General features: G+C 38.3%; 1 protein-coding gene across 10 annotated transcripts in view; it reads right to left on the minus strand.

The window, feature by feature from the left end:
* CTBP1 (C-terminal binding protein 1) overlaps positions 1-21,407 on the minus strand; it is a 238,051-nt gene that overhangs the window by 32,857 nt on the left and 183,787 nt on the right. For 6 of the 10 annotated variants that reach the window (XM_038134193.1, XM_038134191.1, XM_038134192.1 and 3 more), the window contains one exon: positions 4,152-4,306. The exons of 1 other annotated variant lie outside the window; for it this stretch is intronic. In XM_038134193.1, coding sequence (XP_037990121.1) covers positions 4,152-4,306 — 155 coding nt within the window. Of the gene's footprint in view, positions 1-4,151; positions 4,307-7,647; positions 7,865-9,323; positions 9,413-21,407 lie in introns of all 10 variants that reach the window. 3 more of the 10 variants (XM_038134196.1, XM_038134195.1, XM_038134197.1) reach the window with 3 other exon arrangements.

Raw genomic sequence — 21,407 nt, forward strand, 5'->3', positions numbered from 1 at the left:
ACAGCACTGATGGTGTAAACACAAGCTTTACTGCTAAACAAAGAATTGGAAGCTTGAAAAATTATCTCACTTAACCATTGCTGTAACAGGGACAAATCAAAGAGCTGAACAACAGCACCATCCTGAATTTGTTTGTATCAGTTTCAAATCATTTGTCGCTTTTCGGCTCCTCTTTGAAATGGTCTTTGATAAAACTGCCATCACTAGAATTGTTTTGTATTTAATTCCTATGTAAAAGCGTGACTGAAAAATTTCAAGTTCCGTTAAACAGGAAGTTCAGGTTTAAATTTTTTTAACCTAAAACTACAAATATGGAAATGTAGTCTCCTTTTGAAAATTATTGCATGTTGGGCTCAGAATACAAGAGTCAAAGGATCTGACACATTCTACCCCAATCAATCTCTGCTAAGGCTGGGGCACAGCTTTACCCAACAGACTCTGTTCCCACCTCCATCCAAGGACTACTCACTGCTTTCATCAATGTTCTGGTCAACTGGTAAATGCTTGAAGCTGTAAACCCAGTCAACCATACAGTTTTTTCTTCTACCTGATTTGCAACAAGATGTAGGGAAGTACATAATTACAGAAAAAAAGAGAATGAAAAAATGTACTCAGACTCAAATAAACTCTTGACTTCTTTCCAGTCTGTACATTTTGTTTTAAAGACCATTCCTAATCAGCTGTGCTTCCTGTCTTTTCATCTGGGTTTGCAAGAGTCACTATTTTCTCTCTTCTTGGTTGAGATGTCTATTACCAACTCTCGCACATTGTTTACATTTATACCTCTCAATCTACACAGCACTTCCATGTTACAGAGCACACAGCAAAGGTCAGGAAGCCCAAAAAGCAAAAAACATGAACTCAAAAAATCTTGGGCAACACGAAGACCTCAAGGGTGTGCTTGAGTCTGTTATGCCTTTAAAGGTAGAGAAGTGGAAAAGAGCAGCAATATCGCAGGAATCAGAGTGCTGGGTAGGCTGCCAAGGAGCCAGGAAAAGCAGCAAACTGTGAATGGCACTGAAATGAAGAGGGATTGGGAAAAAGAGGCAAACAGACAACGGAGCATGAGATAGTGAAAAAAGAAAGTTGACCTGGAATGAGGATGGAAGCAAGCTAAGTGTTTTTAAATAATTTTTTTGGATGAACAACTGTATTTTTGGCAGAACAAACCAAAACACTGTGTACACTTGGAAGCAGTCTTAGATAGTTACAGACAGAACTTATTTACACACCATTAATTGTAAAATAAAAGCCAATTTAACCACAGTGAATAACTTTTATAGACAGTAATGTAATCACCAATAAGAAATTTGAACACTGAAATCTTAAAATATTTTTACCCTAAATGACAGAAGTTTTCTGATAGGATGCAATGAACCGAACTCCCAGTTATGCCATGATAAGAGTCTGACAAACGTAATGCTCAACTTCACACAGCCACATGCAACATCTACAATAAAACAGAACTTAGGGGTTAAGGGATAAAAACATCTATTGCAGCCCTGCAGACTGGCTCAAAAATAAACTGCTTTTTCTAGGGAGAATGGGAAACAAGGAGACAAATCAAAAAACAGTCAAACCTTACACATGAGTAAATTTCTGAAGAAGTGTAATAAATGACCCTTAGTACAAATTTATTTCAAAACATTGGGTCACTCTCAGTAAATGTCAGTATTCATTTAAGCACTGGCAGCCCGATTTTTCAGAAGGAGGGAAATGTATCTCCACCAACCAAGTCACTTTCCAATGCAGCGGAATGGGGAACAAATGCTTTGACCTGAGATGAAGCACAGTTCTACATGTTATTACTTATTTGCAACTTTACAACTTGTTACTTATTTTCCACAGTTTAACCTCCTCAGCCATAAGAAATGATTGGCAAATGAACTCTTGGCAGAAGGGAGTTGCCACAGAACGGCAACTCAGCTACCCTGTTGGAATAAAATTTCTTCAATGAGCACACACAGAAAGGTATTTGCTAAAAATCCTGGTTTTGACCCTGCACAGAAATGGCATCCAAATCCTTGCTTCTTTTCCACCTTTCTGTGTTAAAATCTCTCAGCCTGTTTGCTCCTTTATGAAAAACTATCTAGCTTGTACTCTGCCGTCTCACAAGCTATAAGTTCTCCTTTCTACTCTTTCCTTGAAAAGCTGAATACACAGTATTTTAAAGCAGGTCTTGTCCCTGAAATGCTCATGACCAGCAGAAATCCCTTCTGCAGGCTCCAAAATGTTAATTTCTCAAACTCCTCACACCCCTGTGATCAAGGCTCCACAACTGTGCAAACTGAGTTAATATGAGTTCCTACTTTTCTAGAAATCCTTCTGGTGCCTTTCACCCCCCTGCCCCATTACAGTCAAGAACCTCAGAATATCAAACAATGCCAATCACCCTTCTTACCCCATCTAAACTTCTCATCCTCTGAATTTCCCCCTGCAACTTCACATTAAACATATCTGTATCTGCTAGCCTATGGATTCAGTAGCTCTTCTTACTATCTATTACCACAATCTGTATTTCAACTAACAGAGAACATCATTTAGTATGGCCACAAATGTGCATTCAGTAATACATGAACAGTTTTGATCCTGCTTTAAATATGCAACTCTTAATTTTAAAACCTTTTGTATTTTGTATTTAGCAAAGCACCATTCCCAAATAATGTATTATTCAAACAGTACTAAAATAAAAATATTCCTCTAAAAATAGTGAAAAGTAGTCATTTTCCACTGCAGATGAACAGTGAACACTTTTCCCACAGAAGTGAACAGTGCTTAACACTTCATAAAACTGATCTCTCAGTCTATGTTAAAGGAATACAACAGTATGATAATGAATTCAGGTTTGTGACTTTTGTTGTAGAAATTTATTACCTTGCAGACCCAAATGTTTTAGGACTGTCTCATCCTTTAGACAAGTGAAAATCTGTATTATGGCACTGTACTGATAGGTAGTGAAAATGTATTTTCCTGATGTATTACTGAGATGATTGAGAATTAATTATTTTTGTATAATAAAAAGCAAAGGATGCAAGCTTTAGTATAATCCTCTCAATACAGCAGTTTTGTGAAGATCAGCAACAGATTACCTATGTCACTCATCAGTTATTCAAATACTTTTCCAAACCTGCAATTCGAGAGACACACAATCTCAGGATCTGAAAAGTTCCTTTATTACACACCACTGCTACCAGAAAACACCCATTGCTTTTTGCAAGGCATTCATGGCACACAGGAATTCCCCAGTTTTGATGCACCAGAAGTAAATGATGCTGATTTTAGTAAGCAAATCATAAAACTATAAAGGTGATGGAGTAGCCAACGCTGTAGTGTTCTCCCCGAGAGCAGACTAATAGAACAGCATTCATATTACTTATTCTTCATGTGTCATTTAAACCTTGTAAATGGAATCCATGTGTTAACTCCTAACAGTGGTGTCAGATAGTAAAACAAAAGCAACTTCTCAACATGATTAAAAAGAAATACACAGAAAAAAGGCATTCTATCACATTTTAATTCTTAATAAAATAAAAAGGAATTGGAAAAAAAAAAAGCTTGTGTTTCCTCTAAATTAAAAAAAAAACCCATGTATTTTCTTTGAACCTTATAAATTAAGTTTTATTTTATTAAAAATCTCAACAAACATTATCTCTCCAGATCCATTAGGAATGAAGACTGGGAAGCTTTCAATTCCTTGCATGTGTTCTCAAGTTTGGTTGACATTCACCCCATTTTCCATGCAAATTTTAGGTTAGCATTTGTTTTGAAACTCTTTTCCAGTGACATTTCCCAGGGCACAAGGCTGCCTAACCCAACTTGCACAATTCCTTGGCTAAACAAAGAAATCAGAAAGTTACCCACACAGACAATCTAATACTTGAGATCTGAAGTTGCTCAGCAAAGGCTGAGCAACAGAAATGTTTCCAAGGAGCATTTCAAGATATCATGTAGTATTATTTTGCCCAGAAGCAACTCTCTCCATGAATCTAATTCAGTATGGAAGCAGAGGGACAACATCCAGCCAAGGACACACTAAAGCACAGCTCACCACAGGCATTGTAGTAACACATCACAGCTGACACAACACTGCTCCAAATCACTGAAATACTTGCATTTCCTAACACACCTCAGCTGCCTCTCTTAAACATTACCTTTTCATGAATTTCTTGCGTAGACTGAGCATCACAAAACGCCACTGTGGCTACATCCTTCAGAATAGGCATCTCTACTGTACAGTCCCTGCCATCCAGCAACGCTACCAAAGGGCGCGGGTGCATGGGCCCATTCATGATCGGAGGTCGAATGCCTGCAGAGAAACAGAGAAGTCTTGTTATTCAGGCCATGCAAATGGCATTAAAAATAGGTTATAGCTAGTCTGGTTTATTCTGATGGCAGAAAAAGATTTCGAGGACTGAAGCTAATAAAACAGGAACAAGTTTACACTCAGCTGTCAACCAAGCCCAGAAGACCTCACAAAGAAATTTCATGGAGGTTCAGAAGGCTGAACTTTGAAAGATGGATAAAACCACTGAGGGAACAGTATACTTGTTTTTTAAAGATCTATCTCACTGCACTAGTAAGTGCCTGTGCAACCTTGTTCAACCTTTAGGTTTTGACTGGATTCCACACCTTTGTGAGCTCTAGAAAGAGTGAGAAATATCTTGCCCAGGCTTGCAAGAAGAGTGGAGCTTATGGAATATAATAAGCAACTCAGTGAGGATTTGAGTATTCAATTTACATATATAATGATGATTCTGCTGAGACTAAAATTTAACTTTAAAAAGCCTACAACAGCAAAATTCTTCATTTACTGAGGATCCAGTGTCCAAGTTTACAGGCAAACTGCTGATCTATGTAGGTCTGCTTAGACTTAAAAAGTTTTACCAAACAGTTCTATATAGCTTAGTCAAACACGTCATACTTAATCCACCACTGAAAACTCTTACAGAACAGGAAAAAAATGTCCCTCCCTAAATCAATGTCACACTCTGAACACTGTGGAGTGACAAAGAAATTCATGTCAAGTATCTGGGAGAAGGAAAATCAGTCCAAACTGAAGACTTAATTTACATCCTCCTCAGTCTGGAAATGAAAAATAATCCGTAAGATATTAAGAGAGCATCTCTTTAACAATACAGATGCTATAAATACACAGAAGTACTCAAGGGAATAATATTAAACCATTGCATTTACAGAAAGTAGTTAAGTATGGGTGGGAAAAAAGACTTCCTGAAGAGATAACGAAAAACAAAACTAAGAATAAAGTACACTTTTTCCTCTTTTAAAGTAAGAAGTTTTAAGCACTGCAAAGTCAATCAGGCTAGATATTTCTTGTATACAAATTTCAACGCACATTGTTGTTGCAGTGTCAATTTTCAAACATTGCTTATTTGCTTGATAGTCCAAGTTGGTCCAACACCAATGCAAATAACTGAGGTGCCCCAGTTAACTTCTACAAGCAATCCCTGCATCTTAAGTCCCAGCCTGTGTCAGAAAGCAAGTCCTGAAAAACTGGTATCTGCATTTCAAGTGGATGGAAAATCAGCAGGATCCCAGCTGTACAAGGTATCTGGTGAAGAAAACCAGCTGCTGGGAAGAGAGATTTTCACAACTCGACAAAAACAGCATATGACCTCCCCCTGGGACCAGCCTGAGGTCTGAAGGACAGCTCCCGGGACTGCTGCCCTCACAGTCCCTCTCAGTGCCCTAGCCTGAACCCAACAATTCCATGTCCTGACCAACTCGGGATAGCCCACTACCACTACGATCTGGCATTTCAATTCTTTACCTACTGAAACAGTTTTTATACCTGAAGACTTGACAAAAGCAGTCTCTACATGTGGTTCTTTTCTGTTCTACTTCCAGCATCTCCCCACATCTCATGATACCATGGATTGACTGACTCTGCAGCACTCTCACCATTCTTCAGATGGGAAAAAACACCCACCAGCAAAGTTTGTCATGGAAATTACACTGTTGCAAAAACACCCACTCCTAACCTGCACTATGATAGACAAGCTTAGAAATGCTTCTGGAACACATTATTTCAGTAATATTCAGCCAGCAAAACTAAATGGGAGACAGTAATACGTCTTTTTTTTAAAATGTGCAGCTTGATAGCTTATTATTGATACTTGTTTGAACCAAAAATGGCCACATAACCCTCATACAGACACTTTTAGTAAATAAACTACATACCAGTAATGTGGTAAAGGACACAAACACTAGAATATACAACAAAAAACCACTTAAGTTATTAACGGAACAATTCCATCCTTTAATGGGGATTTAACTATAAAACTCCACATTAAATTTACTTTAAAACATCCTAGGATAAAGCATGTTATAGACTTAGTCACATTTTTTTAAAAACAGTGTATATAACAGCATTAATAAAATGCAATTTTGTCTAGAAACAAATGCAAAAATGACATTGCAAGACCTCTTCATTTTGCTTAGAGTGACTGTGCTCAGGCAACAACTGAAATGTCATGGTCTTGTCAGTACAGCAAAGCCAGAACTTCAATAACAAGCCTGAATGCTGGCTAAAATAAAATTTAAAAAACAAAGAACTTTGATACTAAATTTGTTGCAGATGAATGAGGAAAAATATGGCACAGGTGATTCCCTCAGAGCTACAACTACAGCACCTCTGTCAGAGCACATAGCCCAAACTTAAAACAGTAGATAAGATTAAAAACTCTCACTTCAAATAAACACTTTTCTGACTAGAGCTAGCTCAAAAAATCATGAAATGTTACAGCACTAAACAGAGCCCCTTCAGATAATGATTTCTCTAAAACACATAAAAGTGTGGTCTGGTTTTCCCCTCACACCAGTACATCTAAGATTTCAACCAAGTTACTTGTGCAACGTTGGTGCTAAGGGGAATGCCAGAGCAAGCCCCAAAGCAGAGGAACAGAGTCAGAAAAACCCCAGAAGAAGAAACCCCCCCTGAGAGATTTTAAGGCTTTGTTAAGACTCTCCAGAACTCAAATACATCCAGTGACCTTGACCATGAAAACCCTACAGACCTTTGCCTGCTAAAATCCTTTCTGAACTTCAGCACAGACTTCCTGTTGCACAATCTTTCTGCCTAAATATCCTGCCACTGAAGGCAGGCAGTAACTCCCCACTCAAGTGAACTTACAGGAACTCCATCCCAGCGGCAGTCCCTGTTTAAAGTTCCCATTTGGGAAGACACGGCTTCACTATGAATCAGAACCTTTTGAACAAAAAGCTTCCTCTTCCAGCATTTAGATACATTCTGCTCAGTTTTTATCTGGGAATGTCACACTGCACTGTGCCTCTGGCTTTGCACGAGACCCCCAGAGAGGCAACAGCAAGCAACGTGGGTTTAAGAGCAGTGTTTTCCATGCCTGCATTTACAGTGAATAATGCAACTCTGCGCCAGAGAGAAGTAACTGACTGCAAAGTGGTCAGAAGTGACACTCAACACAACAAGCGTGAAACTGAGTTAAAAAAATAATTTCACTTAGCTGGCTTATTTAAAAGTATTATGGTATAGCACTTCACATTACACAGATAACAAGAATTATACCATCCACCCCCACATCCTATAACCTTTGTTATGGGAAAACAATCTTAGTTTATCCTAACTCAAGACTTTCAGGAACTCCTACCAACCTGACATTTCTTAATCTGAGCTTGATTTCCAGGATCATGAATTCGATTTCTCAATGCTTTACAATCTTCAGTATTCTGAGGCAAAATAGCAGCCTGTCATTCCATCCTCATTTCCATGTCTTTAATTTTTCTTGCAGCCTCCTGTAATCTTGAACCAAAGCTTTTATACTTCTTATCCACTGCAACCTCTGTAGCCTGGATGGTGTTCAAATTTTTACTAAAAATTAAACACAAACAATACATTAAAACAACGTTAAGGGTCTGACTCGTGCTCACAGAAGGCAGGAAACTCAAAATTAAAGCTTCTCACTGCATCTGTACCCTTCCCCCTATGGCTGCTGGCTTTCCACCACACCTGCTGTGCTGCCACTGGCCATTAACATTCCAGGGAAACCAGTGGAGTGTTAAGACACACTGGCACCTTGCTCAGGACAGCAGGTGTATTGTAAATACACCTACCTGGAACAGTGGGCACCACTCACATGGCCAAGGCTTTGCCTGGGTGAGCAGGGATCCAGGCATAGTGTGTGACCTCCAAAATCCCCCTGCTGGAGGGCCAAGCACTCCAGTGGGTACCAGAGATGGAGTGAGAAGCCTTAACTCTGAACTTGATGGTTTTGCTGGGGGTAAGTCAGGCCCTTAAGGTTATCTAAATGTATTAAGGAAGAAACCTAACACTTTCCCAACAGTTCTAATCCAGCTGTTAGTCTGGGGTTTGTGCCCTGCCCCCATGTGGAAATAATCTGGTGGGGAAGCTCTTATCCCAGTAACAGCTACTGTGCCAGTGGCTGCTGGGATTTTTCTAAATTAATACCAGGTATAAGGTGCAGAGACAGACAGAGCAGCTGTCCTCAGGCAGCAGCTATTCACCATGTGGCTCACAGCACAGTGCCTTTGCACAGCTGCAGTCTGGACTAGCTCTCCTGGAAAAAAAAACCTATCAAAACCTTATTCTAGTCCAGCTCTTATGGAAATAAACTTGGGAATTGAAAAACCAGTTTTCAGCTGCAGAACCTGAGAGGAGGCCAGCCTTGTGCACAACTGACTGTGGGTCCTAGAAACAAGGGGATTAATGAGCTCACCATGCAGCTTTGCAACCAGAACAGGAGTGCAAGGGCCGTGAATTATTTTACCTCCACACCTTTGAGAGCATGGGGACTGAGGAGTGATCAGACCAACCTTAGCACAAGATGTACTTTTTTAAACTGGGAAGAAGTTACCTAAGCAGGGTAGTGTCCTCCTCCCTCCCAAATCCAACCTGCATCTCCTGCTCCTCGAACAAAGGGGCATTGTTTGTGCTACCCTCCAAGGGGGAAGAAGCCAATGCCATTAGGCACATTCAGGACTGCAGGGTAAGAAAGCTCTCCCTGACATAATCCAGGCTGTTAAACTGTGTTTCAAACTTTTCATAAAACAACCTTTTATGGTACAAACTGACAGCAATTGAAGTAATCATTTTGCCCAAATCCCAGAAATCTCAAAGTAGGCTGCCATGGTTTACTGACATCAGAAAATGTACTACAATGCAAAGCTGTCAAGATTAATAACAATGCAATTTTCACATTTTTCTAGTGCTGATTAACTTAACATCATTAGGCTGAGGAGTGTCTCATATAAGGTACAAATGTTAAAAGTAAAGGACACTGTCAGATTTGTAGGCCCAAAACTTGACCTACCTTTCATTTCCTTAAATCTGTTTGCAAAGTCCATGTAATTCTTTAAATGTCTTTTTCTTTTTTCAAAACAAATGCTTCAATTCTTTTTTCTGAAAAATACATCAATGCCAAAAAGCACAACACTTATCAATAACCCTATAATCACAAACCAACAGGAACATAAAATGGAGGAGAGCAGCCTGGCAAGAGAGTTTTCCTGTCACTAAGGATTCTTAAAAGTGCAAAGATTAAATAAGGAAGAAAAATCCCTAGACAATATCCTTTTCAAAGAATTTGCGGTAAAAAACTTCCTTTATACACTGTGAAACATCAAAGTGATTTACTTTTTTAACAAAATGCAAACCACTGAAAAATCTCATCAATATTTACAAAAACAAGACCTGAAAATGACAGGTCGGACATTCAACTAATTTATAGTCTTGCACACATATAATGAGACTAACCCCTTTGGCATTTACCTTTATTTTATATTCTTACCTAGGTGTAAATTCACTGAGAGCTGTCACTTATTTACCATAAACCCTCACCAAAATTTGCATTATTTTCAAAAATAAATGCTAATATTAATTCAAGGAAAGAATGAATTGTCAAAACAAACAAAAAATATCCTCCTCATAACATGAACACAGAAGCTGTTATGAATTACATTTGCCAATATCCACTATTAAAATTCCTAGAAACCCCATACTTAAAAAACATATTTTAAGGTTTTTGACCTATCATGCATTTTTACATCTTGGACTGTTTTGGCAGGCTCATTGTTCTGTGCATCATGAACTCAAGTTCAAGATATTGAGATTCAAGGTAGAGTGAAACTCTAAGAGCAGTCAATTTGAAGTTTAAAATACAATTCAGGTACAAGGATCAGTGAAATGGATGCAAGAAAAAAAAAGAACATTTATCATCCTTAAGTATTGTGATATTCAGCATATTTATATGCTGAATATGCAACACAAAAATTTCATGATTCCACCAGAATCTGAGCCAACACTTTTTGCTGCTGCCTTCAAGATGAGCAGGATGCAATTTCCTATGATTTGGGATGCAGGATTGGAGTGAGGCACAAGGGAGAAGACTTTTAAAATAAAGAACACCAACAAGGGACAAAAAAGTGACAGCCACTCTCAGAAGACTGAATTATGCAGCAGATTAAATTTAATTTCCTCCTTTTCTCATCTCATTTAATGCTTCTAACAATATTTCTTAAGATTTTAGGAACTTACTGCAAGGCTAATTAAAATTTAGAGGAACAATCCCAAACTGATTTTCAAAGTAACAAGATGGACTTCCCAGTACACATGCAAAAGCAAACTGAGCATAAGCTGCACTTAAAGCTCGTGTGCAGCCCCTGAGGAAGTCCCCAGGGCTCAGAGGTTAATGCTGAGCACACTGGGACTTTACTGGAAGCACACAGTGGATGAATACTGCTGGTATCTTTGCTTTTTATTTACCTGAACTCAGTAGGAACAAGTCATCTTCCTTCTTTTCTTTTTAATTTGCAGGAGACCAAGAAAAATACAAGTGGTTTCCTGTGCTGTGTTGACCCTCTGATGTGCAGAGCAGTCACACCCAGCTGTATCCTCCTGTTAACTGTGAAGGTTGAAATGCACCCAGAGCTCTGCAGGACACTCACAGCTCACTCCCTGTCACTAAACATACACCCAACACCACCACTGTGTAATTACACCCCGGACCACAGCCCTCCATGAGTGTAAGATTTCTGCACATTTCACTTCATTATTTCACTGCCTGTGAGAAATGAGCCTGGGCACCCAAGCAATCACTCCAGCAGACAACACAACAGCCTCAGCACAAAGTATCTGAGACTCTCTTGCTTGATTTTCCCTTTTGGTACAATCAAAACAAAATAAGCCAATGACTTCTGTTTAGAAAATTCCAAATTCCCCTACTGTTACTAGAACCTGAATCATGATTCCTCATTACTGTTCCATACTCACACAGCCAGTAAACTTGCCATTCTCAGGATATTATTCTGACAATCATGAGGACAGGTGTTTAGCTGTGGTTTTTAATAGAGATCCCTAACCAGTGGGGTTTTTTTTAATCTAGTAATTTGGCTCTTATTTGTCTAATATCTGTCAGTGTGCACACAAAATCCTAAGTGCCTGTCAGGGAACAAAAAAACAAACATCCCACAAGGCACATCTTGAAAGCCTTTGATCACAAATAATGCTCCGTTAAGGAGAAACAAAATAATCTGGCAATATTTTATATTACTACACATGTACTTCAAACATCAGTGTGAAGACTGGAAGTATTTCACATCTGTCAAAAAATTACTCAAATTACATATTTGGAGTATGCTGTAAAGATATGCCTAATCTTAACTAATACTTTTCAAAATAAGACTGAAAACAGTATGAATCACACCTATTTAATGTAAAAGAAACAAGCAGTAACAAGCACTATGGTAAAATGTTTTAATTTTCCACCACCATTTAAAAAGCAAAACAAATGAAAATATTCATTAACAACTATATCAAGTACCAAACACAGAAAGTCTAAGTATCTGCAATAAAACACACATAAAAACCAGTGCTGCAGCAGTGCTGGTTTCAAGTAACAGATACATGAAAGCAAACTCCAGAGAAAGGCAAAACATTATTAAGGACTGAGCTCTCCTTGGATGTGAAACATTTCAGTGCCTGTGCACAGTGAGTATTTATCTGTTTCAAATATTTTTAGCTTTATTAAGTAATAAGTGAAAGAAGGGGGAGGATAAATAAATTGGCAACAGTGGAGCTGTCCTAGTTGAGTTCACTCGCATCAATCTCAGCTTCTGAGGAATTCTGGCTAAGGCTGCCAGCTCCTGTTAGTTATCCCACAGGTTTTACAGTGACAGTGGAATGTCCCTGTCCACACACACTGTGGGAAAAGCCACAACAAACTGCTTGGTCACTTACAGGAATCACTGCAGTGAACTTGGGGATGGGACCTACAAATTAAGACCCAATGACCTTGAGAATTATAACTCTCAGCAACCACGTCGGCCCACAACTATGGATATCAATCTCCCAGTTACTGATGGGGCAGCTTTTCCAAAATACAGAGCTGAAGGCATGAACCAAACTCTCCAAAATACAGAGCTGAAGGCATGAACCAAGCCTGCATTGCAGACATTCCCACAATGCACCCTATGCTGGGTATATATCAGAATATACTTCCACTTTCCTCTTCCCCCAGCACAATGACCATGGAGTTGGCTGATTATGGCATCTGCAGGTTAACCCACCCTAACAAGCTCCCAAACCCTGGTTTAAAATACAACTGAGCTTATATTTCAGACCATAAATTTTATTGGTGGGTGGGTGTGACTTTAAAAAAAAAAAAAAAAGGCAGAAAATTTCTGCTGGCAGAAACTGGAAAAACAATCTGTTTCAACAATTGCACTAGGAGCAGAATGATTAACTCCCTGAGCCATTCCAGTAACAATACAGATCATGCCAAGACTTACTAAAACACTTTCCACGGAAGAAGTGGTACTGGAGATTTTTAGAGCAATACTGAGGATAAATAACACCAGACTAGACCAGCTTGGCAAAAGAGGGTTGTGCTGCACATGAAGAGCATCAGCGGCTCTTATCCTCACTCCTTTACCTGTGTATTCACTAGAAAGCATGCAACCACTACCTTTCCATTTTAAATCAAGTTATCAGAACTAGCATCTCGGCTGCAGTTTTGATAAAAGTTCAACAGCCACGTAGTGTTAATTTAAAATGGAATTCCCTCAAGGAATGAGTCGTGATGTGCCCATGATATATGCATTTGAACTATAAAGGAAAAAAGAAGAAAACTAATTCTCTTCCTCTCACCCAATAATGTTACTCTTATAGCAAGTTATTTTATTCCAGCAGGTTTAGGTTTTTGTTTGTTTTGCTTAAAACCACTGCCTGAGCTGGAAATATTCTTTGAGAGAAAATACCACTTTTTAGCTTTGTCATTACAACTGCTTTCAGAGTATTAATTTCACATTATGTTTTAAAGACACTGCAAAGAATTTATTACAACGTAAAATTTCTGAATGTAGCCTGTGCTAATGGCAACACTCTGTGCTTTTCTCAGATTTTCAATGCTGTACAAGACTGTATCTCTGAGAAAGAAACCAAATAATCCAAGTGGAGCCAACATCAAAGGCTTCCTTTATTCTGATCCCAAACACCAAAAGCAGTTTCTCCAACAGCACACCTGTACTTTGACCCAAGAACGTTAAACTATTACCTGGGACACTCCTTATTTTCCTTATCAAAAAGTCTGAAGATAAGCAAGTGTGGGCCTTGGAAAACCAAATTATTTTCAAAAGGTTTTTTTTTTTTTTTCTTAAGGTCAGTAGAACACCCTCAGATGACACTAAAAATAACAGTATGCAAATGTTTTACATATTGAACACTGGCCAAGTTCTTTGTAACTCCTTAATTTTATTTTTTTTTTTTTTGGGAAAGCATCAAATGTGATACATTATCCTCTCAGCTGAACATCATGATGCTGCATGTCAGCAATCTTTATAGTGAAACAACAACAACAAAATACTGTGACTTGTTTAAAGGATGGGAAGAAGGGAGGAAAGCTGGAAACCTTAAGGCAGAGAGCTAAAAACTTAAAAAAACAAATATACATATATATACACACATATACATAGTCCAGACTGCTAAGATGAGCATAATTAAAACAGGACAATTCAACACAGTAGTAAGGATTCTGGTAAATAAGGATAATAAAATCCCTCCAGTTACACTTCATTACGTTCTTCTGAAAACCAAAGCAACTCTGACAAACACTGAACCTTTGCAAAGGGCTTCTTAAAGCTTTTTTCTCTCTCCCTTTCTGGTCCCTCCCACAGCCCCTGACCTCTGCTGTTCTCTGTCAATATTAAGAAAACGGCTGATGATGATTACAAACTAGATCACAGTGTAGTAGTAAAACTGAGAAAATCTGGAGTATAGTGAAATCAAAATCGTGCACCTCCCATCCAAGGTCCTCTGCAGCTTAAATAAATAGCTTTTTCTGAAAAGATACTCATTTTGAAGGTAAGCAAACAGGATGTATAAAAAATGACAAGCTCACTGAGAAGCAGCCAGTAACAACAGTCAAAGTGCCAAATAAAACAGGCAGTTTAAGGCAAAAGCCGGGTTTATGTTATCATGTTACATTTAATCATAATATAACCAAAGCACACGATGTAAGAGAGCTGTTCTACCGAGCTGTTCTTTAAGTAGAAATTTGAGTTTCAATTACAAAGGCTCTGGTCTCAACATCACAGTTAAAGCTGCACAGAAAAACAGTTCAAATTGGGAGTTATTTCCATGACTTGTTGAGAGAAGCAAAATATTTCTTCCCACACATACCACATACTGAAGGGGTTTAGGGAAGGTTTTTGAACATTTAAAGATCTTTCTGATGGTGAAAAGCCAGAAGTGTTCAAAAATGACCTATATTTGCATTTTTTTACTGGGCTTTATAGTTTCTTTAAGTCTCTACAGTTTAACCATTTTCAACTTGAAAAGGGTTCGTTCACATGCACTAAAATGCTTTGCAGATAATTATAAATTTTTCAGGGCACAAATCATGTTCTGTCTCTGTAAATTGCATAAAACATTTATCAGTGCTAAAAACCATCAGTAGCTGGGGAAGGATTATAAAAGGAATTATTGAATCCATTATTAAGAATCAGAGAATCTTAAGGCAAAAGGGTACTCATCACTCTGGACGTGGATTTCTTGCCACGTTCTCTCTCTGATTCTGTATTTTTGGTGTGATCGAGAGCTTGTATTTTGGAAAATGCATTCACTATTACATTTCTCTGCAAATACAGTTAACATGACAGTTCATAGTTTTATTCTAGCCTGTGTGGTTTAGCATAAAAACAAACTTGCTCCAGCTCGTGTGGCCGCCAATGTGCAGGCAGAGACATTTACAAAATCTGCCCACGGCACATCTGTGCATCACACAAATGTCATCTCCCCCTCTCACAGTGACAGCCTCAGACTTCTGCAGTGACACACTTTGTGAAAAACAGACAATTACAAAAAATGGACCTCTTCTGAAACAAAATATAGACTGACAACAGTTGGAGAAGCAATTATATTGGTCTGGTTTCCACTCGATCGGATGTAGAAAAAAAAAATCCTAAAATAAGAAACCTTACTCTGATTTTTTTAGGTTTTTGAAACCAGAAACAGGAGGGATGTCAGTAGCAGGATAAACAGCAGCATGCTGAAAGGCTGCAGGAACACTCCATTTCTGCAAGCCAACAGGAAACACATAACTTTGAATTTTATCAAAGATAATCATCACTGAGTTCATGCAAAGTAAACTTGAAACTCTTTCTGTTGTTCAGAAAGTGGACAAGGCATGGGGAAAGATGCTGGAAAACAAGTTTAACTGCTTCCTACTGACTGTGATTTCTGAAAAATTGGGAGAAAATGACAGCTGAGAGCTTACTCAGTGCAATACAACAGCTACCAGATAACTCCCAGAAACCAAGAAACCATTGTGACCATTTTCCAGAACATCACAGAAGAACATGAAGCTTGAATCCTTGAACTTGGGATTGAGGCAGAGTAACAGGTCTTCATAACACATTATTTTCCCTATTTTCTGGATATAAAGCAAACCAAATTTGTGCAGGTATATCACTGCAAAAGTAAAAAACCAGCAGTTATTACTTCTGCTCCCTAACTTTGGTTACAGCCACGCTCCTTTTGCTTAGCAGGTATTTTGACAGCACAACAATTATTTCAGAAGAAACTGTAGCTTTTAAAACATTTTCATCAATCTTTTAATTCATTGTGTTCCTCTGGGTCGCGACTGTCAACCCAGTTACAAAAGGAAGATGAAAAACAAGTGCTGAGAATAACAAATGAAATGTGAAAAATAACTCTTTGTGATGGAAATTGTACATCCATGAGTAGTCCAGATGAGAGCCATTTATTTCACCTGCACTGTAAACCAGATTAGAATAAGGTACATTCAACCAGTGATTAAACAGGTGCTGGTCAATGAAGTTAATGCTTTAAGAAGAAACTCCACCTGTGCTCTTTTTGTTTTGCATAATGAATTAGCCTTACTTCCTTATGAAGTTTACACCATCACAATACATTGTGAAATGTGATCCTCAGGCTGAGATAAAATTCTCAATTTAATCAGAGCTATACATCCCCTTAAAGCTTATGTTAAATAGTTCACATAAAGACAATTAAACTTTTATGTCAAAAATATTTAAAGGACAACGTAACTAGCAGCTTAATTCTCTGGGAGGTCTGACAAGGACCCACAGCAGAATACGGGAGAGCTTTCCTCCATATGGGAAGCCTTTGATTTCAGGGAGTAGTCAACCCACCTCTGGATAAAATGAATTTCAGAAGGGACACCAGCCACACTCAACATCTGGTTAAAGAATGAAAAATACGTAAGAGGCTGTGCTGGTTACTGAAAGCTTCGTTCCAGAAAGAATATGAAAGAAGAGTTCAATCTACACCAGAAACATTACAGTTCAGTATAGGGATTAAGTGAATTAATAGTGGGAGCTTTATCCTCAGTGTGGTTCTCTGCATCCCTTCCTGGGCCAGGAGTGCCATCAGGCATGGCAGGCAGGGATGGGGAGGGAAAAAATCGGTTCAGTACATCCTGTCACCAGTTACTCTGCAGTACACCAAGACTGGTGTGGGACCCACCAACAGATGCGTTGAGAGGATGAGGGTGGGGGCTTGAAGGGAGGAAGGAATGGTTTTACTCTGCATGATGAGACACTGTCACACAGGAAGCATCAAGGCCCAGGGTCAAACTTCTTTTCACAGCTGCATTATCATTAGTGAAAAATCTGGTCTGTAAACTGCTGTAAAAAGCCCTCCTCTGCTGTACTCAACTCTCTCAACCTCCAAGAAAACCACTGGCAAGTAACTACAAGAACAGTTTTGGTAGAAGGGTTTGACATGAAGTTCAAACTTTCTTTTCCACTAAGGTTATCTAAAGAAAATATGAAATGCAAAAATATGGGGATTGCACCTAGAGGGATTGGTTTGCTTTGTTTTACAGTTATATTTTTTTAAACTGTCCAGAGGGAGTGAGCAATATGGATGCTGAGTAATGCCATGACACTTGTAACATAGGACAAGTGGCAAGAACAAAGTATTTCTAACCTGCAGGTCTGTAGTGCTTTCACTGAAATTTGTTAAATGCTGCACAGACTTATGGCTCTGAAATGGAACTGTGTGTACTTTGACTTAGAGAATAAAGAAAAAGCAGTTCAGAACTACACCCAAACAGGCCAGATGAACTGATTGTTTATTAAACATGTAAAATGGAGTTATGAGCAGTACCAATTGAATTTATTTGTTTTGCACACTCCCTAATAAATGGTTAGTGAAACAAAGTGTCTGAAGCCTGGAACAGGATGGAGAAGAATGAGCCAAAGTACATGAACTCAAATCTTATTTTTATTCTGCATATCCAATCTGTACAAAGCTCTTCAGACAAAGGTCTGGAGCTGTTAGGAATGAGATTAAATCTCATCCCAAAGAACTTGAAAGCAACTGCACTGGAAACAAAAACTCTGCAACTGCTTGTAGCAGATCTTAAATTAGATGGCTGCCAATAGTTAAAACAGGATTTATTTGGATAGAGTTCCAAATCTCTACAAATGTGAGCAAACAATAATAGCCTAACTAGTCTCTGTGAAGATGTGAGACAGACCTGTTTTTATTCCAAGCAGCAGTTGCTGCACGTCACCATCACAGCACCATGATACTGCTCCAATAACTATAAAACAAGCCCAGAATGTGACTTTTGCCAGTACTGAGGTATTTCAGGAACTTCAAACTCCACTAACTAAAATCACAAAATATTAATGAAATTATTCCCTTACTTTTGTCAGTACTGATCAAAGCAAATCGCTAACCTTTTCCCAGTGAAATGCAGCAAACTCTTAAAGCAAACAGGGCACTCTGCCAATAATAAAAAGAAATACAGAGCAATGTCAATAAACACATTAATGAAACAAAAATTAGGTGGTGTCATTTTGCCTTATTAAGAAGTTTCTGGTACTTTCTGAGCTTAAAGACTTACACAACAACTTAGTTCGTTTCACTGATTCTGCCAAGTTATATGTATAAAAATCCTTATATGAGGTACTGTTTTTCTAATACAGTGCACATAATGCAGTATTTCTTTTTTCTTCCTTTAAGAGTACACTTTTCCCTGTAAGACAGAAGGCAAAATAATTTACATTGCATTGGAAAGCACGCACGTATTAATGATGGGGAATGATGAGGAACATAAATAGTTTCCATTTTCACATTCAAAAACAAGTACCTGCAAATTAATGCTAAAAGCAACTGGCCTATAAAGGAGCCCTGTTTCCATGCCAACTGATAACAGAAAGACACATAATTCAACAAAAAAATGAATAACCTACTAAACAAGAAAATAAAGAGCAAGCAGAAGTGATGGAAATCAAGATTCTGACCATACCCAACTATTTTACAAGAATAGCAAAGAACACAACAATTAAATTGCAATTTAAGACATGAATGATGTGCAGCTAATGGCACTTCATCATTACAATACATCTAAAAGCTGTCAGTCTCTAGTGAAGAAAAACAGGATCCAGAACACTTCTATTAAAAAGGAGGGAACATTTGTACAACTCTAATGGAAGCTTCATATGAAAGCACCAAGTTCCTTTCAGTGCACATCTTTCATTAGGATTTTCATTTTCTGTCCTTTAGGCCTTGTTTTGCACCTCACTCACAGACTTGTTCTGGGGTCCTGCAGTCAGTCAGCAGAGCTGGCTGCAGAGTGAGGCTGCTGCTACCCGAGAGTTCATTGCAAAATCAGGAACATGAGAAATGAGCAGATATGTATCTGCACACGAGCAGCTCACATGGCCATGTGCACATATTTACCTGATGTAATTAAATTTTTCTATGTGTATGAGCAAAATTCAGCTTCACAGCTGATGAAACTGTGCTACCATTAACAGTATTACAGCAAACAAGGAATTTCATAAAGTTCATAAATAAAATCATGGGCTATACAGTCCACACATGTCCATTTCTACAGGGACAAACTAGACTTCAAATTCAAGCAAGAAAACTTAGAAATACTGAATTGACAAAAATGCTACTGATCTAAATATAGCCAGTTCCAAGATACTGACATTTACATGCAATAAAACCAGCAGTTTGAGTAGACGTTCTTTAAACCTCAAGAAATAAATAACCCCAACTAAAAGGTCCATAAACCCTGTGTTCTAAATGAATACAAACTGAAGACAGGACAATAAATTGCCGTTTCTTAGTACGTCTTTATTTTATCAAGCAACAGTGCTTTTCTTCCTATTTAGCACTTAAAAACATATTGAAAGTCATTAGAGGTTTAAAACAGATAAAAATTATGGTTACAGAACTGGAAGTTGGAAACACCACCACTAATGCATTTCAGTCCATTTGAATTTTAGTGTTTTGTCGCTTTCTGCATAAGCAGAGAACAGAAAATTACAAGTGCTTGTATCCACCCAACTGACTTCATATTTATGTGAGCAGAGGTTGTTACATGACAATGGGCGTAAACACTGCATGGAAAAATGCAAAGTTCACAGAAAATGATCTTTAGTTTCATTTACGAGCCTCAGTCTGTGTAGGGACTTCAATGACATCAGTGGATGAAAGAAAATAATTATACAGCCATGTTCCAGCTTATCCAGATAGCATGAAAGATTAAGGGCTTCAGACTTTTTTCTTGTGTCTATTCAGAATTTACTAAGAACTGAATTTTTAGATGTGACAGTTGCTTGCTGCCCTTTTAAACAGGCATTGATTTTTCTAGGAAAAGCTTTGCCCTTTAAGGGTAATAAATATATGCATTCTAGTAGAAAAGATCTAAGCTGAAAAGTTTTCAAGTCACCAAGATTTTTTTAATACAACCCATGCTCCCATCACAGCTCAGAAAACTATACAGTAAGCATTTGGCATCCCTGAATTTTTTTAGGTCTCACTACGTTTCTCCAAACTTTCCCTCCAAACTTTCCCTAAGGCTGGCCATATCCAACTGACTGCATTTCTGCAGTTCTTGTACAAGCTGAAAAATGACAATTCAGCTGTGTGGAGGGGCCAGGGTTTCTGCATCTCGCTTCATGTATAAACTACTGCTTTTAGGCTTATACACTAAATTCCTGTGTGGGATACTTATAGAAAAAAAAGAAAGAAAAAAAAGGAAAAAAAAGAAAGAAAATAAAAGAAAATAAAAATCTACACACAGGCCCAAGACACGGACTATTCCCAACTGATAAAACTTCACAGGTAGAGTCAGGGACGTCACAATTACCTCTGCGGCATGCCAACTCTTCAGAAACTCCTAAAGTACAAAGATATGAATTCCAACAGGGAAAAATGTATTTTAATAAATCCCTATCAATGCATAATATTACAGAAGTTATAAAACAGCAGCTGAAAGCTGCCTGTGCTGTGGCTGGCTGACAGTACCTGCACTCCCTGCTCCACGCTTCCCTGCCAATTAATTCCTGCTATGTTTTGGAAGGACTAGGAGTGACAAAGCTGAGTAAGATGAAAGGTCAGTTCAGCTTCTCAAACCTCCACCTCTTTTTATCTATTGTCAAAGAATCTCTTCTGTTCTACAAATACCTTTTTATTTTTTGGAGCTTTCTGAAAGTCAGTTTTCTACTGATGACATCGTTTCACTACCATAGATGAAATCATCCACAGAGTGCACGGATTTTTCACACAGCACTGCCTTGGGCAAGATCTTAAAAGGCAACAGAGCAGAAGACTCCATGTTATTTAAATATGAAGAGAAAAACAATAATGACATAAAGAAAAAAATAAATCATTTTCAACAGAGCAACAACTGGAAGGGCAAACAGCAACAATTTCATGTTCGGCAGCACTTCTTAGCCTTGGCCAGCACTGTCTGTTTATATAACTGAAAGAAAGAATGCTGCCCTGAACTTGCCCATTATCCCACAGAAAAGGTATTGTGGGAATGTTAGCTTTTACCTGGCTAACTTCCAGATGCTGGCAGAAAAAACACCCTTTTAAAATTTTAGTCAAC

Source organism: Motacilla alba, chromosome 4 (genome assembly GCF_015832195.1).
Source record: "Motacilla alba alba isolate MOTALB_02 chromosome 4, Motacilla_alba_V1.0_pri, whole genome shotgun sequence".
In the NCBI taxonomy this organism is placed as follows: Eukaryota; Metazoa; Chordata; class Aves; order Passeriformes; family Motacillidae; genus Motacilla; species Motacilla alba.